The sequence below is a fragment of the Clinocottus analis genome, unplaced genomic scaffold (genome assembly GCF_023055335.1).
Source record: "Clinocottus analis isolate CAN_PGR_092001 unplaced genomic scaffold, fCliAna1.0.p SCAF_14, whole genome shotgun sequence".
NCBI classification, from domain to species: domain Eukaryota; kingdom Metazoa; phylum Chordata; class Actinopteri; order Perciformes; family Cottidae; genus Clinocottus; species Clinocottus analis.
Window position 1 is genome coordinate 10,428,262 of NW_027175865.1, and position 16,648 is coordinate 10,444,909.

At 41.6% G+C, this 16,648-nt stretch overlaps 1 protein-coding gene across 1 annotated transcript; it reads left to right on the top strand.

Annotated features, from left to right (window-relative positions):
* Positions 1 to 3,341: 3,341 nt before the first annotated feature.
* On the top strand, positions 3,342 to 7,153 carry polr1f (RNA polymerase I subunit F). The gene is made up of 4 exons (XM_068575749.1): positions 3,342 to 3,637; positions 4,345 to 4,486; positions 4,978 to 5,186; positions 6,033 to 7,153. Exons 1-4 carry the CDS (start codon positions 3,348 to 3,350, stop codon positions 6,493 to 6,495), a joined length of 1,104 nt encoding a protein of 367 aa, XP_068431850.1. The 5' UTR covers positions 3,342 to 3,347; the 3' UTR covers positions 6,496 to 7,153.
* The last annotated feature ends 9,495 nt before the right edge of the window (positions 7,154 to 16,648 follow it).

Below are 16,648 nucleotides of genomic sequence, written 5' to 3' on the forward strand. Positions count from 1 at the left end.
CCTGCGGCATATGCAACTATATCCTGAGTGCAGGGGGTGAAACCAGGTCTCTCAACTTAGAACCCTTTTTTTCTGCCGCCGGCGAGAAAGAAGGACATGGGAGGCGTCTGTGCTTCTGAATGATTATACAAAAGGGGGTCAGACCCGCCCCAGATAAACAAACAAAAAAAAAGACTAAATGGAGAGCAACCTTTTGGGTTGTAATTTAAGTGGCAAACATCTCTGTGGCATCATCTGACCTTAAAGCCAATGAGCAAGAAGGATCGTTTTTATCCAATGAGATGCCTTAAAGTAATGAGCACAAATCAAGCATGGAGCTGATTCACTTAAAGAGCTAGTTCGCAATGTCTTTATTCTCTCTCTCTCTCTCTCTCTCTCTCACTCTCACTCTCACTCTCACTCTCTCTATCTTGTTATGGGTTTATGGAATGCAGATCTTGAGATGTATGTATTATCCGATAATGGGAATGGTTTGATATGAAATATAGTGATGCGCAATGTACTGTATTGTATATCTATGCTTGTAAATCAGGAATCTAGCCGTACCTATAAAGCCAAGATATTTTTGTAAATGCTTCTTATAAAAAATGAATTTAATTAAATGTATGACAAAACAAGTTGTGGCTTATCTTGCATGGACTATTTCAGTAGAATTTAGTGCAATATGTTTATTTAGGCAATGTTGAAATGATTAATTCACACACAGAGCAGCAAGATGAGTTTGGTCTTATGAGCCCAATTCATGCAGATCTTTCATTACACTTAAAGAAAATTACTTTACATGTTTCAGTAATTCTCACAAGTGCTGTGAGTTGTTACTGAGCGAGTTGCACCCTCACAGCACTCTAATTAAAATACTAAACATTTTATTTGTCATGCATATATGTAAATCCTAATAACTAAGTGTACAATATCACACATTATAATACAGGTGTGAAAATAAAGCATTCTGATAGGTTAAGAGTGAGTCCTAATAGAGTACACGGGGTGTACTGTATTGAGCCATAATGTCCTGTACGCCTGTTTACCAGAGCGTTCCATATCAGTGCACACTCAAAGTAACAGGTAGATTTTGAGCGACCGTTAGTTGTCAGTTACAAAACATAATTCGCAGGGAGCGAGTATGTAAAACCTAATGATAAGATGAAGAATAAAAAGGGTTTGATGGCTAATCACAAAATCGTGATGATTTCCAGTGAGAGATAATTACCTTCGGAAATTTCCCGACACGAGGCAAGTTCTCTAACATCATAGAGGAGATTAAAGTGACAGAGAAAAGACGGACAGAGAAGCAGTGAGAGCACTTCTTTACATCGGTGGCTTAGAGGGTCATCCTCCACCCTGCTTTCAACCAGCCTGGTCAGTAAATCATAGTCTCCCTTTCTCTCTCTCTCTCGTGTGTGTGTCTGCCTCTATTTTCTGTATGCTACTGAAATGCGATACATAACGTTTGGTGGCTACAACTATTTTGTGCTGAAGGCAACTTATTATTCATTATGTCGCAGATAACCATATTATAAAAAGCAATAAAGGACTCGAGGCACTACTATACCGACAATAATGTACAGTTCAAGGGTTTGCCTTGAACTGTACATTATTGACGATACAGTACCTTTTATCGTACCTTATTGCTTAATTGAAGATCTGTCAACATACAAACAAATTGGAGCAAGATTTAAGAAGCACTGCATTCTTACACGACCACAGTCTAACTCAGTGATACCTTAAGCCTCACACACTCATCATAAAGTGATGGAGTAAATTTAACAAGTTTAACAGTACCTATCAAATCACCTCCCAACCAACAATAACCAGTATTACCCACACATGCATGCATGCGCACAGACACACTCTGACCTCTAATGAAGATATATAGCTGCTCTGACAACATCATGCTGCTCAATCACCTTCCTCATTTTAATGTTTACCTACTCCAGAAAGCAGCACAGTGTGTGTGTGTGTGTGTGTGCGTGTGTGTGTGTGTGTGTGTGTGTGTGTGTGTGCGCGCGGGTGGGCGGGCGGGTGTGTGTGTGCGTGCGTGAGTGTGTGGGTGTGTTAACTAGGGGCCACAGCAGTAGAAGCCACTGGTAGCTCTTGCTGACTCAGAAACCATGTCACAATTTATCACTGTGACAACAGTTAGGAGTGGGCCATGGCGCCCAACAGAGTGCAAGATCTGCACTGTGTGTGTGTGTGTGTGTGTGTGTGTGTGTGTGTGTGTGTGTGTGTGTGTGTGTGTGTGTGTGTGTGTGTGTGTGTGTGTGTGTGTGAAATGCTGAATCATGTGACCTCCTGTGGTGCTGCTCTGTCAGAAAGTAGTAACACTATATTAAACAGTGTGTGTGTGTGTGTGTGTGTGTGTGTGTGTGTGTGTGTGTGTGTGTGTGTGTGTGTGTGTGTGTGTGTGTGTGAGAGAGAGAGAGAAATAATTGTGTGTGTGTGTGTGTGTGTGTGTGCATGTGTGCGTGTATTAGTTGCTCTCATTGACACCTTAGGTCACCCTAATGATCTTAATGTGCCATCGCAGGTGAGAACAAGATACAGAATCAATCACTGTCTCTTATCAGATGAATAGCTTTACAGCATCCTTGGTGCACACCCTGCAGTTAACAAAGGGCATGTTGGTGAGGAAATGAGAGACTAAGAAGATTTTTGTATGTGAATGTTTATTACAGGAGTGACTTTACTGGAAGAATTACTGGATTTACCATGCTGCTCCATCACCCAATAAGAAAAGCTTCATTATGTGAACCTGGGGCATTCAGCGGCCTCTGGGTTCGCTTGGTTTGTCATGTTTGCTGGGTGGAAACTGTTTTTGTGCCTATACGTGAACTTTTAGTAAGTAAATACAGTCCCGGATATTAGCAATATAAGTACTTTTATTTTACACCATTTGAAAGCAGCATGATGGATTAAGATTTGACAAATCAAACAGGTTTTTACTACAAGAACATACAATATGTAAATGCACTACATGTTTTTTGGTTAATATTTAACCATTGCAGGTTTGTTGATAAACATATAGGCCTACTAACGAGTTCTAAATATTGTTGGTTACTATCATGCAGTTGTTTTATTTATTAAACACGAAAATGTAATAATTGTTACATAAAACTTTTTTTTACATTGAGTCAAAGTTTCTTAATTATAAATCCAATTATAGCTGTTATTTATTAGGTAAATAATATCTTTCTTTAGTGCTGGAGCTTCACCATTTTAATTATGTCCCGACTGTATTTTCTCCTCCTAACCAACAGGGGGCAATATAACGACATACTTTGACAGACGTTGAGCCTTCCTCAAAGCGGAAATTGCTCATCTTCCGTCTTCCGGTCTTCCTAAACAGCATGGCGAACTTCGAGCATGCCGAAGACGACCCAAAACATGTGAACATGTCCGGTGAAACACCCACCGCCGGTGCCGAAGTCCAACCGAAAGAAGAGTCCCTCGCACCGGGCGTTGTCTCGTGCGCCATTCCGTCGTTCGCAGCCGCCTCCGAGCTGCTGTCAGCGCCGTACTCGTGTCTGGTCATGAACGCGCACCGGAGACATGTCGCCCTGCCGCCCATGTACCTGAATACGAAGAGGACCGGCATACAGGAGGAGCTGGAAGCCGAGCTGCTCAGGTTCTCCCAAAGGTAACGACACCGGACACGTTATTTATTGCATTTGACGCAACTACTTCAGCTGAGTTTGGCCATTTCTACCGGGGCACGAGGTCAAGCCTGTCACTTGTTTCTTGCAGTGGTCGAGAAACTACTCTGTACTGGAAATGTGCAGCAATGTAAAACCAATTCTGCACTAGCAAAATGCACTGAAAAGTTAAAATATAAATCGTGCAGAAAACTGCCCACTGTAGGTGTAATTCTATATATTCAGATTATTATTATTATTGATACATTACTGCCTGCAGCATTTATTGTTGCAGGCGTCAAAGTGAAGCTACTTTTGTTACTTTTATACTGTTTTGTTACATTCATATTGTATATGAGAACTTTAATCTTCCAACCATCTAGTTACTCGCTATAGAACTCCAATGCATTTAATCGACTAGAAAGTTAATGTGCTTTGTTACATTTTCACCAGTTGGTCCAGGATGACTGTAAATAAACAGTTCTCTGTACTTCTGGCCTCCATTGGTCGTATCAGATAAACACACCAAATTAGTTAATGAAAGTGATCCAATGTAACCAGAACAATTAACTAATTGTTGTGCACATGAGATGTTGATGTTCATGCTTCCTTTTAAATAGAACTGGATTGACAACAACATGTTATATTGTGCCATGAATGTCAAAATGTATGGTATTGTTCAAACTAATTCAACTTGACTTGACTTTTTCAGTCTAAAGGGAGTACCTCTGGCTTATGACAACATCAGGATAGTGGGTCCTAATGGAAACATCTACGACGACAGCGGCTACATCCACATGGACATAGAGGCCAACTTTATTGTCTTTCAGCCCGAAAAAGGACAGAAACTGCAGGTAAAACTGACATTTACTGAACTCGGCAGATGCTGTTATCCAAAGTGGCTTACAGCCGTTTGGCTGAAGAAGACCACAAATATGAGCATTTATATAACCCGTCTGACGGAGTATAAGGACACGCAGATGGCAGTGAATTCCTGGAGGTAGATATCGGTGAACGTCGGTGTGCAGGTCGACTCTAAACGATCGTTGCGCCACCTACTGTTCTGGCGTAATAAAAACGCATGGGAACTATAAAACAAAACGAGTCCGTCAATCCGACTGCGTGGCCAGCCGGAGTTGTAGTTGCAGAAGTATAATAAGAAGGATTTGTGCATTTTATTGTTTGCTGTGCTTTAATTTGTACATTGTGAAACCTACCAGACTAAAGAGAAAACTGACAAAGTATCAATTTCACTCGGATTCACACTAGTCAAACAGGCTTGTGAAAAGAAGAATATTTATCTGTGGACCACCTTTATGCATGTCATTTAAATTCCTATTCCTAGGGTGAAGTGAATAAACTTGGAATAAGCCATGTGGGCTGCCTGGTGCACGGCTGCTTCAACGCCAGCATCCCCAAACCCAACCTGGTTTCTGTGGATACCTGGCGATATGCAGGGCCGAGAATCGGAGCACAGATGGAGTTTGAGGTGACTGCCCTCGACGCTGACACTGCAGGGGTGCTGCTGATCAGAGGACGGCTGGACAGGACCAGGTAATTGTGGGTGGTGATGGCTGGACGGGGGACAACACTAATATGCGTTCTCTTTTGTTACAAAGCTGCAACTCGTCCGTGTTTTGATTGAAACGGTTTGGCACCCATTTGATTCAAATAATCTGTTGGGCAGATCACAGACACACCTCCACTTGATGCAGAAACTACTTGACTAGATGTTTGTGATGAACTGAAACTTGAAATGTGGCTGATTAACTCAGCTACATAACCTTAGCTTGTCCAAATGCAGCTATCAATTAAAATCCATCTAGGCAAAGCAGTTTGTCATAATATTCATTTTCTATGGAAGCGAGTGGTTCGTCTGTCAAACCCGGTGAGCCGATGCATGAACTGCATCAAAACATCTACTCCTGTTGTTTTTATTGTGAAGTCTTGCGCACACGCTGCTACTGGGTGCATGTTAATTCTTTAGAGAAGCATGGTTAAAGATGTCATACACTTACTATTATATTGATAAGTTTTGATTAGTCCTATAAAATCTGAGATAATAGTGAAACAAAATTTTCCAGAGCACAAGGCAATGTCTTCTAGTTGCTGAATATATTTCAATTTCTAAAATGTGTTTACTACAAAAAACTATGCTGGTATGAGGGTGCCATCACCTTTTTTTGACCCACTTGATTTTGCAGCTACACATTCTGAATAAGAACCTTTGTTCAACTCAATAATGATGTCACACGTTTTTATGGGGAATTTTATGTGCTTTAGAAATCTTTGTTGACTCTTTTCTTAGTCTCACAATTTATTTGTTGTATGAACTAGTTGCATTATATTTTCGAATGGACTTTCCTTGATTGATGACTGTTTTGTCTGTGTGTGTTTCAGGGTGCAAGAGCTGCTGGCTATGGGTGAGAGCTCGGAGTCGGGCATCCCTGCAGACCAGCCACAACTCACCGAGGAGTCTCCTGTAGACACCCCGACGAAGAAGAAGAAAAAGAAGAGAGTCAAAGTGGGGGAGGAGGAGAAGGATGATGAAAGTACACCTTCCCGCCAAGTGGATGGCAGCACAACACCAGAGCTGAACGGAACAATCCCTGAAGCAAATGGCAACGGAGCTGGTGAGAAGAAGAAGAAGAAGAAAAAAAAACATGTGAAAGAAGAAGAAGAGGAGGAGGTTGCGCTCTTGACCAAGGAAGTCCACGGCAGTGACTCCAGTGGTTACCTCAGTGACAAGCCAAGCAAAAAGAGGCGACATGAAACCAGTTCAGATGTCACATCTAGTTACAGTGATGGTCCTGAACCACCAAAGTCCAAGAAGAAGAGGAAAAGTGACAAACAGCTCATATAATCTTATTCTGTTTTGAAATTGGTTCAATTATGTGTTATATAATATGGTGATACAACTTTAATGACAACAATGGCTCTGGAGAAATATACAGGAAAAGCACACAAGAGGATGGAAGCAAATGAAATGCAACTCTCATACACGGCCTGTGGGTGGAGCAAAACCTCTTCAAAGAAATAAAAACACAGGAGTGAAACATTCTCAACCTCATCTGTTAAACAGTGTACTGGATTAAAGAGCATAAGTTAATATAACCGTGCTGTAGCCACTCTGTGCATTTTCTCGCACTTGTATACTGAAGTCGGAAGTCTAGACAACAGAGGCCGCTGAGCCCAGGTTCAGAAACTTCTCTTCCTTCTGGTGCCTTTTTGAAAAGGTTATCTTGAATAATAGCTGCAATGGGGATTTGGACTCTCAGAGTTTACTCTCAAGAATTATTCTCTTATTATTTGTGCTCTTTTCCATCAGTGTTGCATCGACTGTTTTCACATGAAGGTGCGTTGTCTGCCTTTGAATGAAAATCTACAGAAATGGACATTTGTGAGTTCTAACCCCAATTAAAAAGCTCTATTTTTGAATGTTGAGCCCTGCTTACTTTGTTTTCACTCAATCATTTGAAATGGCCATGATTCTTGTTTATTTGAAAAATAGCTAAGACAAAGTGGATTTGCAAAAATCACCAGTTTAGAAATCTACAACATTGCGGTTTGTGTGATCTAATGGTTATTAATACAAATATTTATGGATTTTCAGGGCATATTTCCTCCCACAAAAAAACTCTTTCATGTTGGCCAGTTGGTGTCAGGTGATAAAGTGCTGAGAGACGTCTTAAAGATCTCGGTGTTTTTTTTGCCCCCCCCCCTGTCCCTCCACACACACAGCCGTCAGTGGGGAGTCTCATTAGCTGTAAGGTGCTAAGAGTTGGAGGGCTTATCAGGAGCTGCCTAAAGAGAACAGATAAGTAGCTGCAATTAACTTGGCTCATCATCCGTCACACCTGATCGTGTTCGTCTGTGCTTTATAATTTAACACCTTGAATAATGACATGTAACTGCAGACTTGAGTACTTTTTCAGTTAGTATTTACTCAAATATATTGAAGATTTTTTTTAATGTTATAGCTGTTGTATGGGAGCTTACCGGACTAACTTCCTGGAGTCTCTGCTGGCCTGGAGACTCATCACAGCCAAGACGTTTTATATGTTTAAGGTTCAAACTTGAGTTGTACCAAACTTCTTTAACTTTCAATCAAGAAAGCATGTAGCTCCCTTTTAACAGATTGCCAATATTTATATGTGCATCATTACCTAAAAAAATGTACGTCATTGTGAAGTTGTTTTTTTAACTGTGCCTGAATCTTTAACAGTGAATTAATATTTTACCATTTATAAACTGAACTATAAATACTTGAAGTGGTACTGAAATATTATTTCAGCTCTTATTAAACTAACTCATTAAAATGTGCGATCCCTGCTTCCATGCACAAAATAAACAAATATAAGCTCAAGATTTTAGACTTCAGCAAAGAACTATAACTCCATTTAAATCTTATTTTTGACAATGTACTTGGGACGACATAATCGTTACAAATCGCTCCCAGAATGTGCCGAATGACCTCACCTTGTGCTGTTTCAAATACACAACCACTTGAAACTTTTAAAAGGAGTGATCTGAAAAGTTCAAGTGGACTTTAAAGAGTTAATCGATATTTGTCCTTCCATGACTCCCTACCCCCATCCACCTCCTGTCTTTATCACTCTTTTGCCCAAATTCAACCTCAGCCATGTGCACCTGTACCCCCTCCCTCCATCACCACTCATTTATCTTGTCATTCCTCCTATCACTCCCTCGCGCTGACTCCCCCCCTTCTCCTATCCTGCTTTCTCTCTCCCTCCTACTTGTCTCTCTGATTTATAGGAGGCGGTGTGCAGTTCACACACATTCCACTTCTGACACCCCCCCCTCCTGCCACTGGACTCTCATATCTGGGCTTAGTCGTTTATCTTCATAATCCTCCACTGGAGAGAAGAAGAAGAGGGAGGGCGAGAGAGAGAGAGATGAGACAATAGAAGGAGTGTTTTTGTTAAGCGGGCCAGACTATCTTTTCATTCACCTCTGTCTGCCTCTCGAGCAGTGGGCTCTAATGTGTGCGAGTGTTAATGTGGGTAAATTGGCTGTGTGTCACTATCTCCTGTGTCAAAGTTTCCAGGCCCGCCGGCTCACACATGAAAGAACCCCTGAAGTCTTTATGGAGAACAAATGGTTCCCTGACGCAATGCTTCAGGTTCAGGACGCACAGACACATCACACCCCATGCCACACACTCACTGGCTCACTCATGCAGACACACCACATCCTCAACCCACAATCCACAAATCCCCATACATGCACACCCCCGTTGACCAGGCCTAATTAGTTATGTGTTCGGCACTCTGCTCTGTCCCAGAGCCCCAAATGGCAGCAGGTCATAAACCCTTAAGTGTTCCACCAGTCAGAGCCGTGCAACTGCGGCCATATATCCTCCCACACGGCCCAGCCAGGGCTGAGTCCTATCAAGGCTCATCTCTCACAGGCCTACTGACATCCATGAAATCTCTTTATGGCATTTTCAAAAGCATTTCTAAGCGATTTTTTTTTTTTTGCCTGCTCCCTCAGGTAAGCTCACGCAGAGTCAGACGGGCTCCAGCATTCAACTCTTTCCCAAGGGATCGGGGTTCACACACATGTATACACGAGCTCATGCACACACACGGTTAACCCCAAAAGTCAACATTGCTTTTGGTTGGCGAGTCCGATTCCCATAGTTAGTTTGTTTCCTTGGTACCCAACACCCACCGTCCTGCCCTCAGTAAACCTGACAACGACAGACGGGTGTTTCTTGTGACATAATCTCTCTTGTTTGTGTGTGTGTGTGTGTGTGTGTGTGTGTGTGTGTGTGTGTGTGCGCGTGTGCGTGTGCGTGTGCATGCGTGTTTGCGAGCATGTTCTGGTGAGAGGTGGAAACACAAACCTTTTTCCTTTTAATGTCAGGTGTCGAGTAGCGAGATTGGAAGCAGTGTAACAAAATTAGCTTTATTTGTCAAGTTTTTGATCAGGTAAATGATAGTTTACAAAGAACTAAAACTAAATGTGACACTTATAATTCCTAATTAATATATATTGATATTATATGATGTTTAGACAGTGTTCAGAACAAACTAACTCCTACACCTAGAACACTGGGGAAATATAGACGTAAGGTAAGAAAAAATAAGAAAGTTTTCATCTTAACTGTATGCAGCTATTACGATAGTAACGTCATCCACAGAGACAAAGCTAAGTGTGAAAGTCAACTCAGTGATTTACTGTGGAACAACAAGCTAACGTTAAAAAAAAAAAATCATATTTTTACCACTTCATATACCTTTAGTGTATAAATCACAAGGAGAGCAGAAATGTGGAGGAGAATAATGAGGGGTGGGGTAAGAAGAGGAACACACACAGCATATCATCAGACTTTCATTCACAACCTCCCAAAACCACAGAAAAATAAATAAGCCAAAAGAGGGAGGAAAAAAAGGTGTGCGTCTGGAAAGAATGATCTCATGTTAAGTCATTCCGCTTTACAGAACAATACCCAGGACACAACTTAATATTTTATTATTTTTAATTTTATGACAAACTTGTCAAACTGCAGAGCTGAAGATCCCTATTGGAAAGAGGGCGAGATGAAGAGAGAGAAGAAGTAAAGGGTGGAAACCTGGGTGGCCAAAGTGCTGCTTATGAAGTGTACGTTAGAGCTGATTGCTGGGAAAGCACTTACAAGGTCATCGACGGGAAGATGAAGGAAACTTCCTCGATCAGTGAACCATCCGCTAACTCGAGCTAGCAGGATGACGTTAATTACAAAAGACTACATGTGACAAATATGTTTAGCGTGAAAAGAAAGACAAAGAGATCTTCCAATGAGGTTTTACTAAGTCTTGCTATTATTTTTTTTTTAAAAAGCTTTTCTGGAGCTCTCTGTTCACTTTCAGTTTGAAGCCATGTGAGCATTTAAACACGCTATAATTCAACAGGTGTTTCTCAAGGTTTTTGGAAAAAATCCCAAAGTTGTCATTTAGCTTCTTTGCTCTGTTCTGCCTCAAGACTCCTGGATTTATTTACAGAAAGAGAAAAACATTTCCATTTGCTGGAAGGCCACGCACTACAGATGATGAGTACAAACACCAAAGACTCTTTAAGTTGAACTGATTATCCTAAATCATCACTTTAAACAGTGGGGCTCCACTTAAAGGTGACCAAAACACTAGGCTTAGTCGTAAATACCTCTTCTTCTTACTTTGTTTGTGTAACAAAGTTGTCTTGTTTGCATGAGAATTTGTGACGTTTCCCTTCAGTGCGCTCCATATTTTTCAACTTCCCTCTGTTCCTAAGCAATTCTGGCACCATGTTACGTCGGAAAAAAAGTCTTGTCTTCATGTAGAAACACATTTTAAACAGTAAAGAAGAAAAAGACTTAAGAGATTATGATTTACACTCCAACTAAAATCCAGACAAAGACACTTTTCTGGCATGAGGATGAACCAGAAATCACAAAATACTGGAAGCACACTGCTACTCTCCACATCATCATCATCATCATCATCATCATCATCATCATCATCAAGAGGTGGCACCCGTCTCCTCGTTCTTTCAGGCTTCTCAGCATACACCAGAGCTCAGAATATGAGCGTTAAAACAAATGAAACATGGCACCCTTAAAATACACAGCAGTGAGTGGGTGACCTTCTTTCAGAAAATAAACACAGACATTACTCAGACTCCAGGAGGGGGGCTGGGCAAGGTGCTGACACGGGTGACGGTGGGTGGGGGAGCCATGCAAAAAGGGCTTTCAGTGGCAGTGGAGAGGGAGAGCTAAGAGGGTGAAAAGGAGGAGCTGAGGGGCTTGCAGCGGTTTGGAAAGTGGGTGGTGAAGGTTTGGAGGAAGAGGGGGAGGAATTAGGAGAGGGGGAGAGCAGGGAGATATATGATGTGGTATTGGGGTTTATCCGACTTCCACACACATGAGCCCTACCTTTCGCAGGCCACCCGGCCGTGTAAACACCCCGTGACGAGAGTGTTCAGCCAATCATAGAGCGGGTGACGTAGAGGAAGGTGGGACAAATGAACCAATGAGTCAGAGTGTGGAGAGAGAAGGAAAGAAAGGCCGAGAGAGTCCCAGTGACACAATGATGAAGAGGAAGATGGGTCAGGAGTTAAACTCATCTCCCTCTCTCCCTCTGCTTCCCACTGACTCCCTCCCCCTCACATTTTCAAGACTGTGATAAAGAAAAGTATTGCAAATGTGCACAATGCTTACAGTGCAAATAAAAGTGTGGTTACTGTACAACTACATTATTCTGCCGCGTTTGTTACACCAGTTGTTTCTCCACTCTCACTCCAATGTTGTTCTGTCTTTATATCAAAACAAGAGATGAAAATGAGGGTGAAAAGTGTCAAGGAGAGAGAGAGAAAGTAGGAATGAAACAGGACAAGAGAGGAGTGTCTAGTTTCAGATTTACAGTGGTGGTGGGAGAGATTTGGCAGCGCTCTTACAGCACAATGAGGACGCAGCCAGAAGAGGAGTAGGAAGACAGATTTACATAGTGAAAACGACTCTGGCTGCTCTGGAGCAGCAAACTGGACACATACTGTTCTCCAATGATCTCTATATTTAACAATTTTTTTTAACAGCTCCAGCAGCGTGATAAACACATTACTTGTAATAATCCATACCTTATTCCACCCTCAATGATCCTATGAGATGAGTAAAATCCTGGTTCCAAACAACTGTTTCTCCTATGCCGCCTACCGGTATTTCAATTTTACTGGTATTATAATGACGTATGAACTCAACATACAATAGCGATTTTGTGTCAAGATGGTCTTTCCGCTTCGTGCTATAAAATAATGCTTTTACAACTCATGGACTGAAGGGCTAGCTTGCATTTTAAATATTACAATAGATGTAACCAACTGTCCGGACCAGAAATGTGCCGTTTTAATCAGCCACGCTAGCGTCATGGCCTCTGAGGATGGCAATGTCAGTTGGTCGGTCCACTTTGATCCACATTAAAATATCTCATCAACTCTTGGATGGCTTGCCATGAAGTTTCATACAGATGTTGATGATTGCCAGAGGATGAGTTGTAATAACTTTGGCAATCCTCTAAATTTCCATTTCGCAGCATCATCAGGTCAAACAACTTTATTACTCCCAATGTTGTGAACAAGAGCGCAATGCCCCTTCACTATTTCCATTTCTCGACTCACAATAAAGTCCCCCAACACATAAATGGTAACACTTATAGAGGAAACTGTAAGTCATTCAGAGCTTCACAAAGAAACAACTCAGCAAAGAGATTCATACTGGGTTTTCCTTAACTACCTCAAATCAAACATGGCTGTTATGCACTTAATGAAAATGATGATTGCCTCATTTAACCGCGTCCTCGTTTTAAAATTGAAATAAATATTCTCCTGTGGTTATTGCTTGCCAAAATATCTGTCAACTTGTTTGCTTACTTAACAAGTTTTAAAACTGATAGAAATTAACAAGATTTTGAATATATTTTCTTGTGTGTGTCTAATGTTTCCTACAAGGGGGAAAATACCGCGCTATCTCCGCCATCTTCTTGCCGTTTGGTGGTTTCTCACCTTTCGCTGGGTCCCCATGATAGCGAGCACTGAGGGTGAAAGGTGTCCAGCGTTCGACACTCAACTCCGTCATGAATACACCACCCAGGTGCTCATTGTGCACTGAATTTTGCCATACTTTAAAAAGACACATTGTTCAAATACTCTATAATTATTAAGTATGGCGGAATAGAAAAGTGTTAATAAACTTCCTTTAATGTTAATAAAGCGGTCTGACATCATAAAGGGCAACCAAATTAACAACTAGTAGCCAATACGAGCATTAAATCCTACAACTGCACTTGACCAGTACTTAGATGCGTTCACATATTATCAGAGCAGCGACTTGTCAACCTGCATGAATATAAACGCAACGCCAGTTGAAATGCAAATCTCTGCAAAGCTGCAGAGGTAATGTTCTGGGTTCAACCACAAGCCCTGACCTCCCAGAAGGGACGAGCCAAAGCAAAACTTATCCTCATCCGCTTATCCAGACATCTTGACCACATTTTGGTTTGCCACTGAGGTTGTTGCTGTCAAACCATCCTCTGTTTACTTCCACAAACAATTAGTCACACCACAAACTATTATTAATTTCACTCTGTGTAACCAATAATAACAGAGCGGAGCAGGAAATGGGCCATTATGAGTCTGCAAGTGAAGGTCTGTCCTGTGAGTTTCCACTCTGACGATAAACCCCTGTAGGTGTGTGTGTCTCTGTGTGTGTTTGTGTGCCTCTTTTGGGGTTTTACTCCTTATTTAAGACCAATATTTACCCAGCAGCCCCAGGGTGAGATTACCTCATATTCTCCCGCCCAGCTGTGCTTTCTCAGCGTTTCCATGACAACCGGCGGAATGTCCCATCATGTTTATCTGCCTGCCGGGAAAACAGAGAGCGAGAGGAAGAGGAGGCAGCGCGGGGAGATGGAGACGATACACTTAGGTTGGAGTGTGTATACAAAGCAGACACTTGTGCGCTCACACTCTTGTGTATATGGAATAACCACACAGGAATGTGTGAGGCACAAAGTACTGTTGGTACTGATGTGAGTGCTCTGAGAGCTCGTTCCCTCCACCAGGTGCTTTTATTTGCATTTATATGCATTTATACGCCGAATATAATCAATTCATTCATGGTTGAAAGCAAACTATGACGTTTAAAAATACATTTTAAGGCATTTTTCTAAAATGATAGCAATGCAGCATCTAAAAACAGGGAATAAACAGTCAAGGAATAAATCTAGCTTTAAGCATATATAATGTGACAAATTCTCAGACTGAAGTGTTCACGTGGACCCTCACACAACGGTTTGTACGATATCTTTCAAGACGTTATTTACTTTGCGATTTTCTACTAAGTCCAGCAACACGGGCGATCACTAAGCCTGCAGACGCCCTGCAGTGCAGAACCTGTTGAGGCAACACAACTATTTATAAGGTTTAGTAATAGATGGGATTTGGGTTAAAATAACTCCGGATGTGTTTTTGTTTTTCGTACGGAAGTTGTGTGACAAATGAGTCAACATTGACATCTGGTTTCACACTGCACACAAACAGCGGCCTCCTGGATGAAAGTCTGGTGGTTGTAAACCTAAGAGGTCCAGAATTAGATCCAGGTCTGGTGAGGGGGTCTTCAGACTCTGTGGTCCTGCAGGAGCTGACTGACGACTTGAGGTTCACCACAACTCTGGTCGCTTTCATAAGCAGCCTTTCTTATTCTTACATTATTTCTTAAATATCGTGTGTGTGCATGCATGTGCATGCATGTGTGCTTGTGTATATGTATGTTTTTGCTACCTATATGTTCTCATCCAATCTGTTAATAATATTGGTTAATAGATCATAAACATATATGTCATTCACGAGCAGGTTAGTAACTGAATAAATGTTTTCAAATTTCATGAAGACAAATCAAAACAAAGGTTTACAACTGACTAAATGGATGTTTAAAGAGTTGCACTTTAACACTTTAGAATATCTTTATATGTATCTGCAACCATGTCGTAATGTGTTAAAACAAACTGGAAATTATGAATGTCAAGTATATTAACAAAATGTTACAAAATTCACTATTAATATTAATAATGCGGTCTCACAGGGCAACCAAAGCTATAACTACAGCCAATATGACCGTTCAAACCTAACAACTACACCTGACCGCTTGGATACATTCACACACATTCACACACTAGTGACCTGTCAACCAGCATGAATGAAAGGCAGCCTCAGTTAAAATGCAAATATCTGCAAATCTCAGACGTATTGTTCTGAGTTCAACCACAACCCCAGACAAGCAGAACATATCCTCATGGATCAGTTCATTTTTTACAGTATTAATAGTATAAGTTAGTTAGTGCAGTTGCGTGAAGCTGAAAGTGAGGTTTTCCATGCCTCTGGAACAATCCGTCATCATTGGCTTTAAAACCACTAGCTCTACAAAAGATGAATTCAGAAACTGTTAGCACAGCACAATCTCTCTTACTTAATCCACTCGAGTTGCCCTTGAGTAACTTATTCAAACCTAAGAGACTAAAAGTCTGGGGGCTGTTTTTTGTTCTGGACAGAACCTGTGTTTATGTATGAAATGTGACCTTTCTCGCTGCTCAAGTATTAAGCAAATCAGGGTTTGTGTTCTTCGTCAAACTACCTCATTTAAGTATGATGAAATTACATCTTTAAAAAACCAACAAATATTCAAGTCAGGTTTCAATTATCAGACTCAACTCTTTCTCAACATCTTTGTCATCGCTTTCATCATCAGCAACAAATGTAGTCTCAGTAACGCAAAGCTCGTTATAGCGTCCAAGCAGTTGCACCGGAGGTTTGTCAGTGGCTCTCTCAGCAGTCCCTGCCGTGTGGACTCTGTCCTGCCATGGAAACGCACTGTTATTTGCTTTAATTTGCAACAGAATAGCATGTGGTGTATAGTGACTGTGAGGGAATGTTCTATTTGGTCTTCTCCCGGCCTGTTTAAGTGATAAAAGTGTCATTATTTAGCCCCTGAAGCAGAGGGAAGAGTGCAAACAAGACTGTATGACCCTCTGTCAAGAGCCTCCGTTCTTCAGAAGCTCATTAAGGGCCTCCAGGAGGACAGCGCATCAATTGGCAGGGTCCTCCAGCATCCTTTCTGCCTTTTTAAGCCTCTCTCCTCGGATTCACCCCACTCACCGGCTAACTAAAGTTTGAAATGGACTCAATTTAGAGGTAGAGGGGACATGAAAGCAGTTGCGCTGTGAGGAGGCATAGGCGACTTATTAAAACAGCGGGAAAGGTCCTTGGACTTGAGCCAAATAGGATCTCACCCTGTCATGCTCTGACCGGATTTGGAGACATTTGGACCTGTTGAGATGCTCATCTGTTTTTTGGGGGGGTTCCTCTGTCTACTGAATGAATCCAGTCCTGAAAGCTTTGATTGGCGTCACTTTTGTGCTTGATTGAACAGCAGACTGGCTATAAAAGTGTCGGATTCTCCGTGAGACTGCTGTTTGGGGACTGAAAGT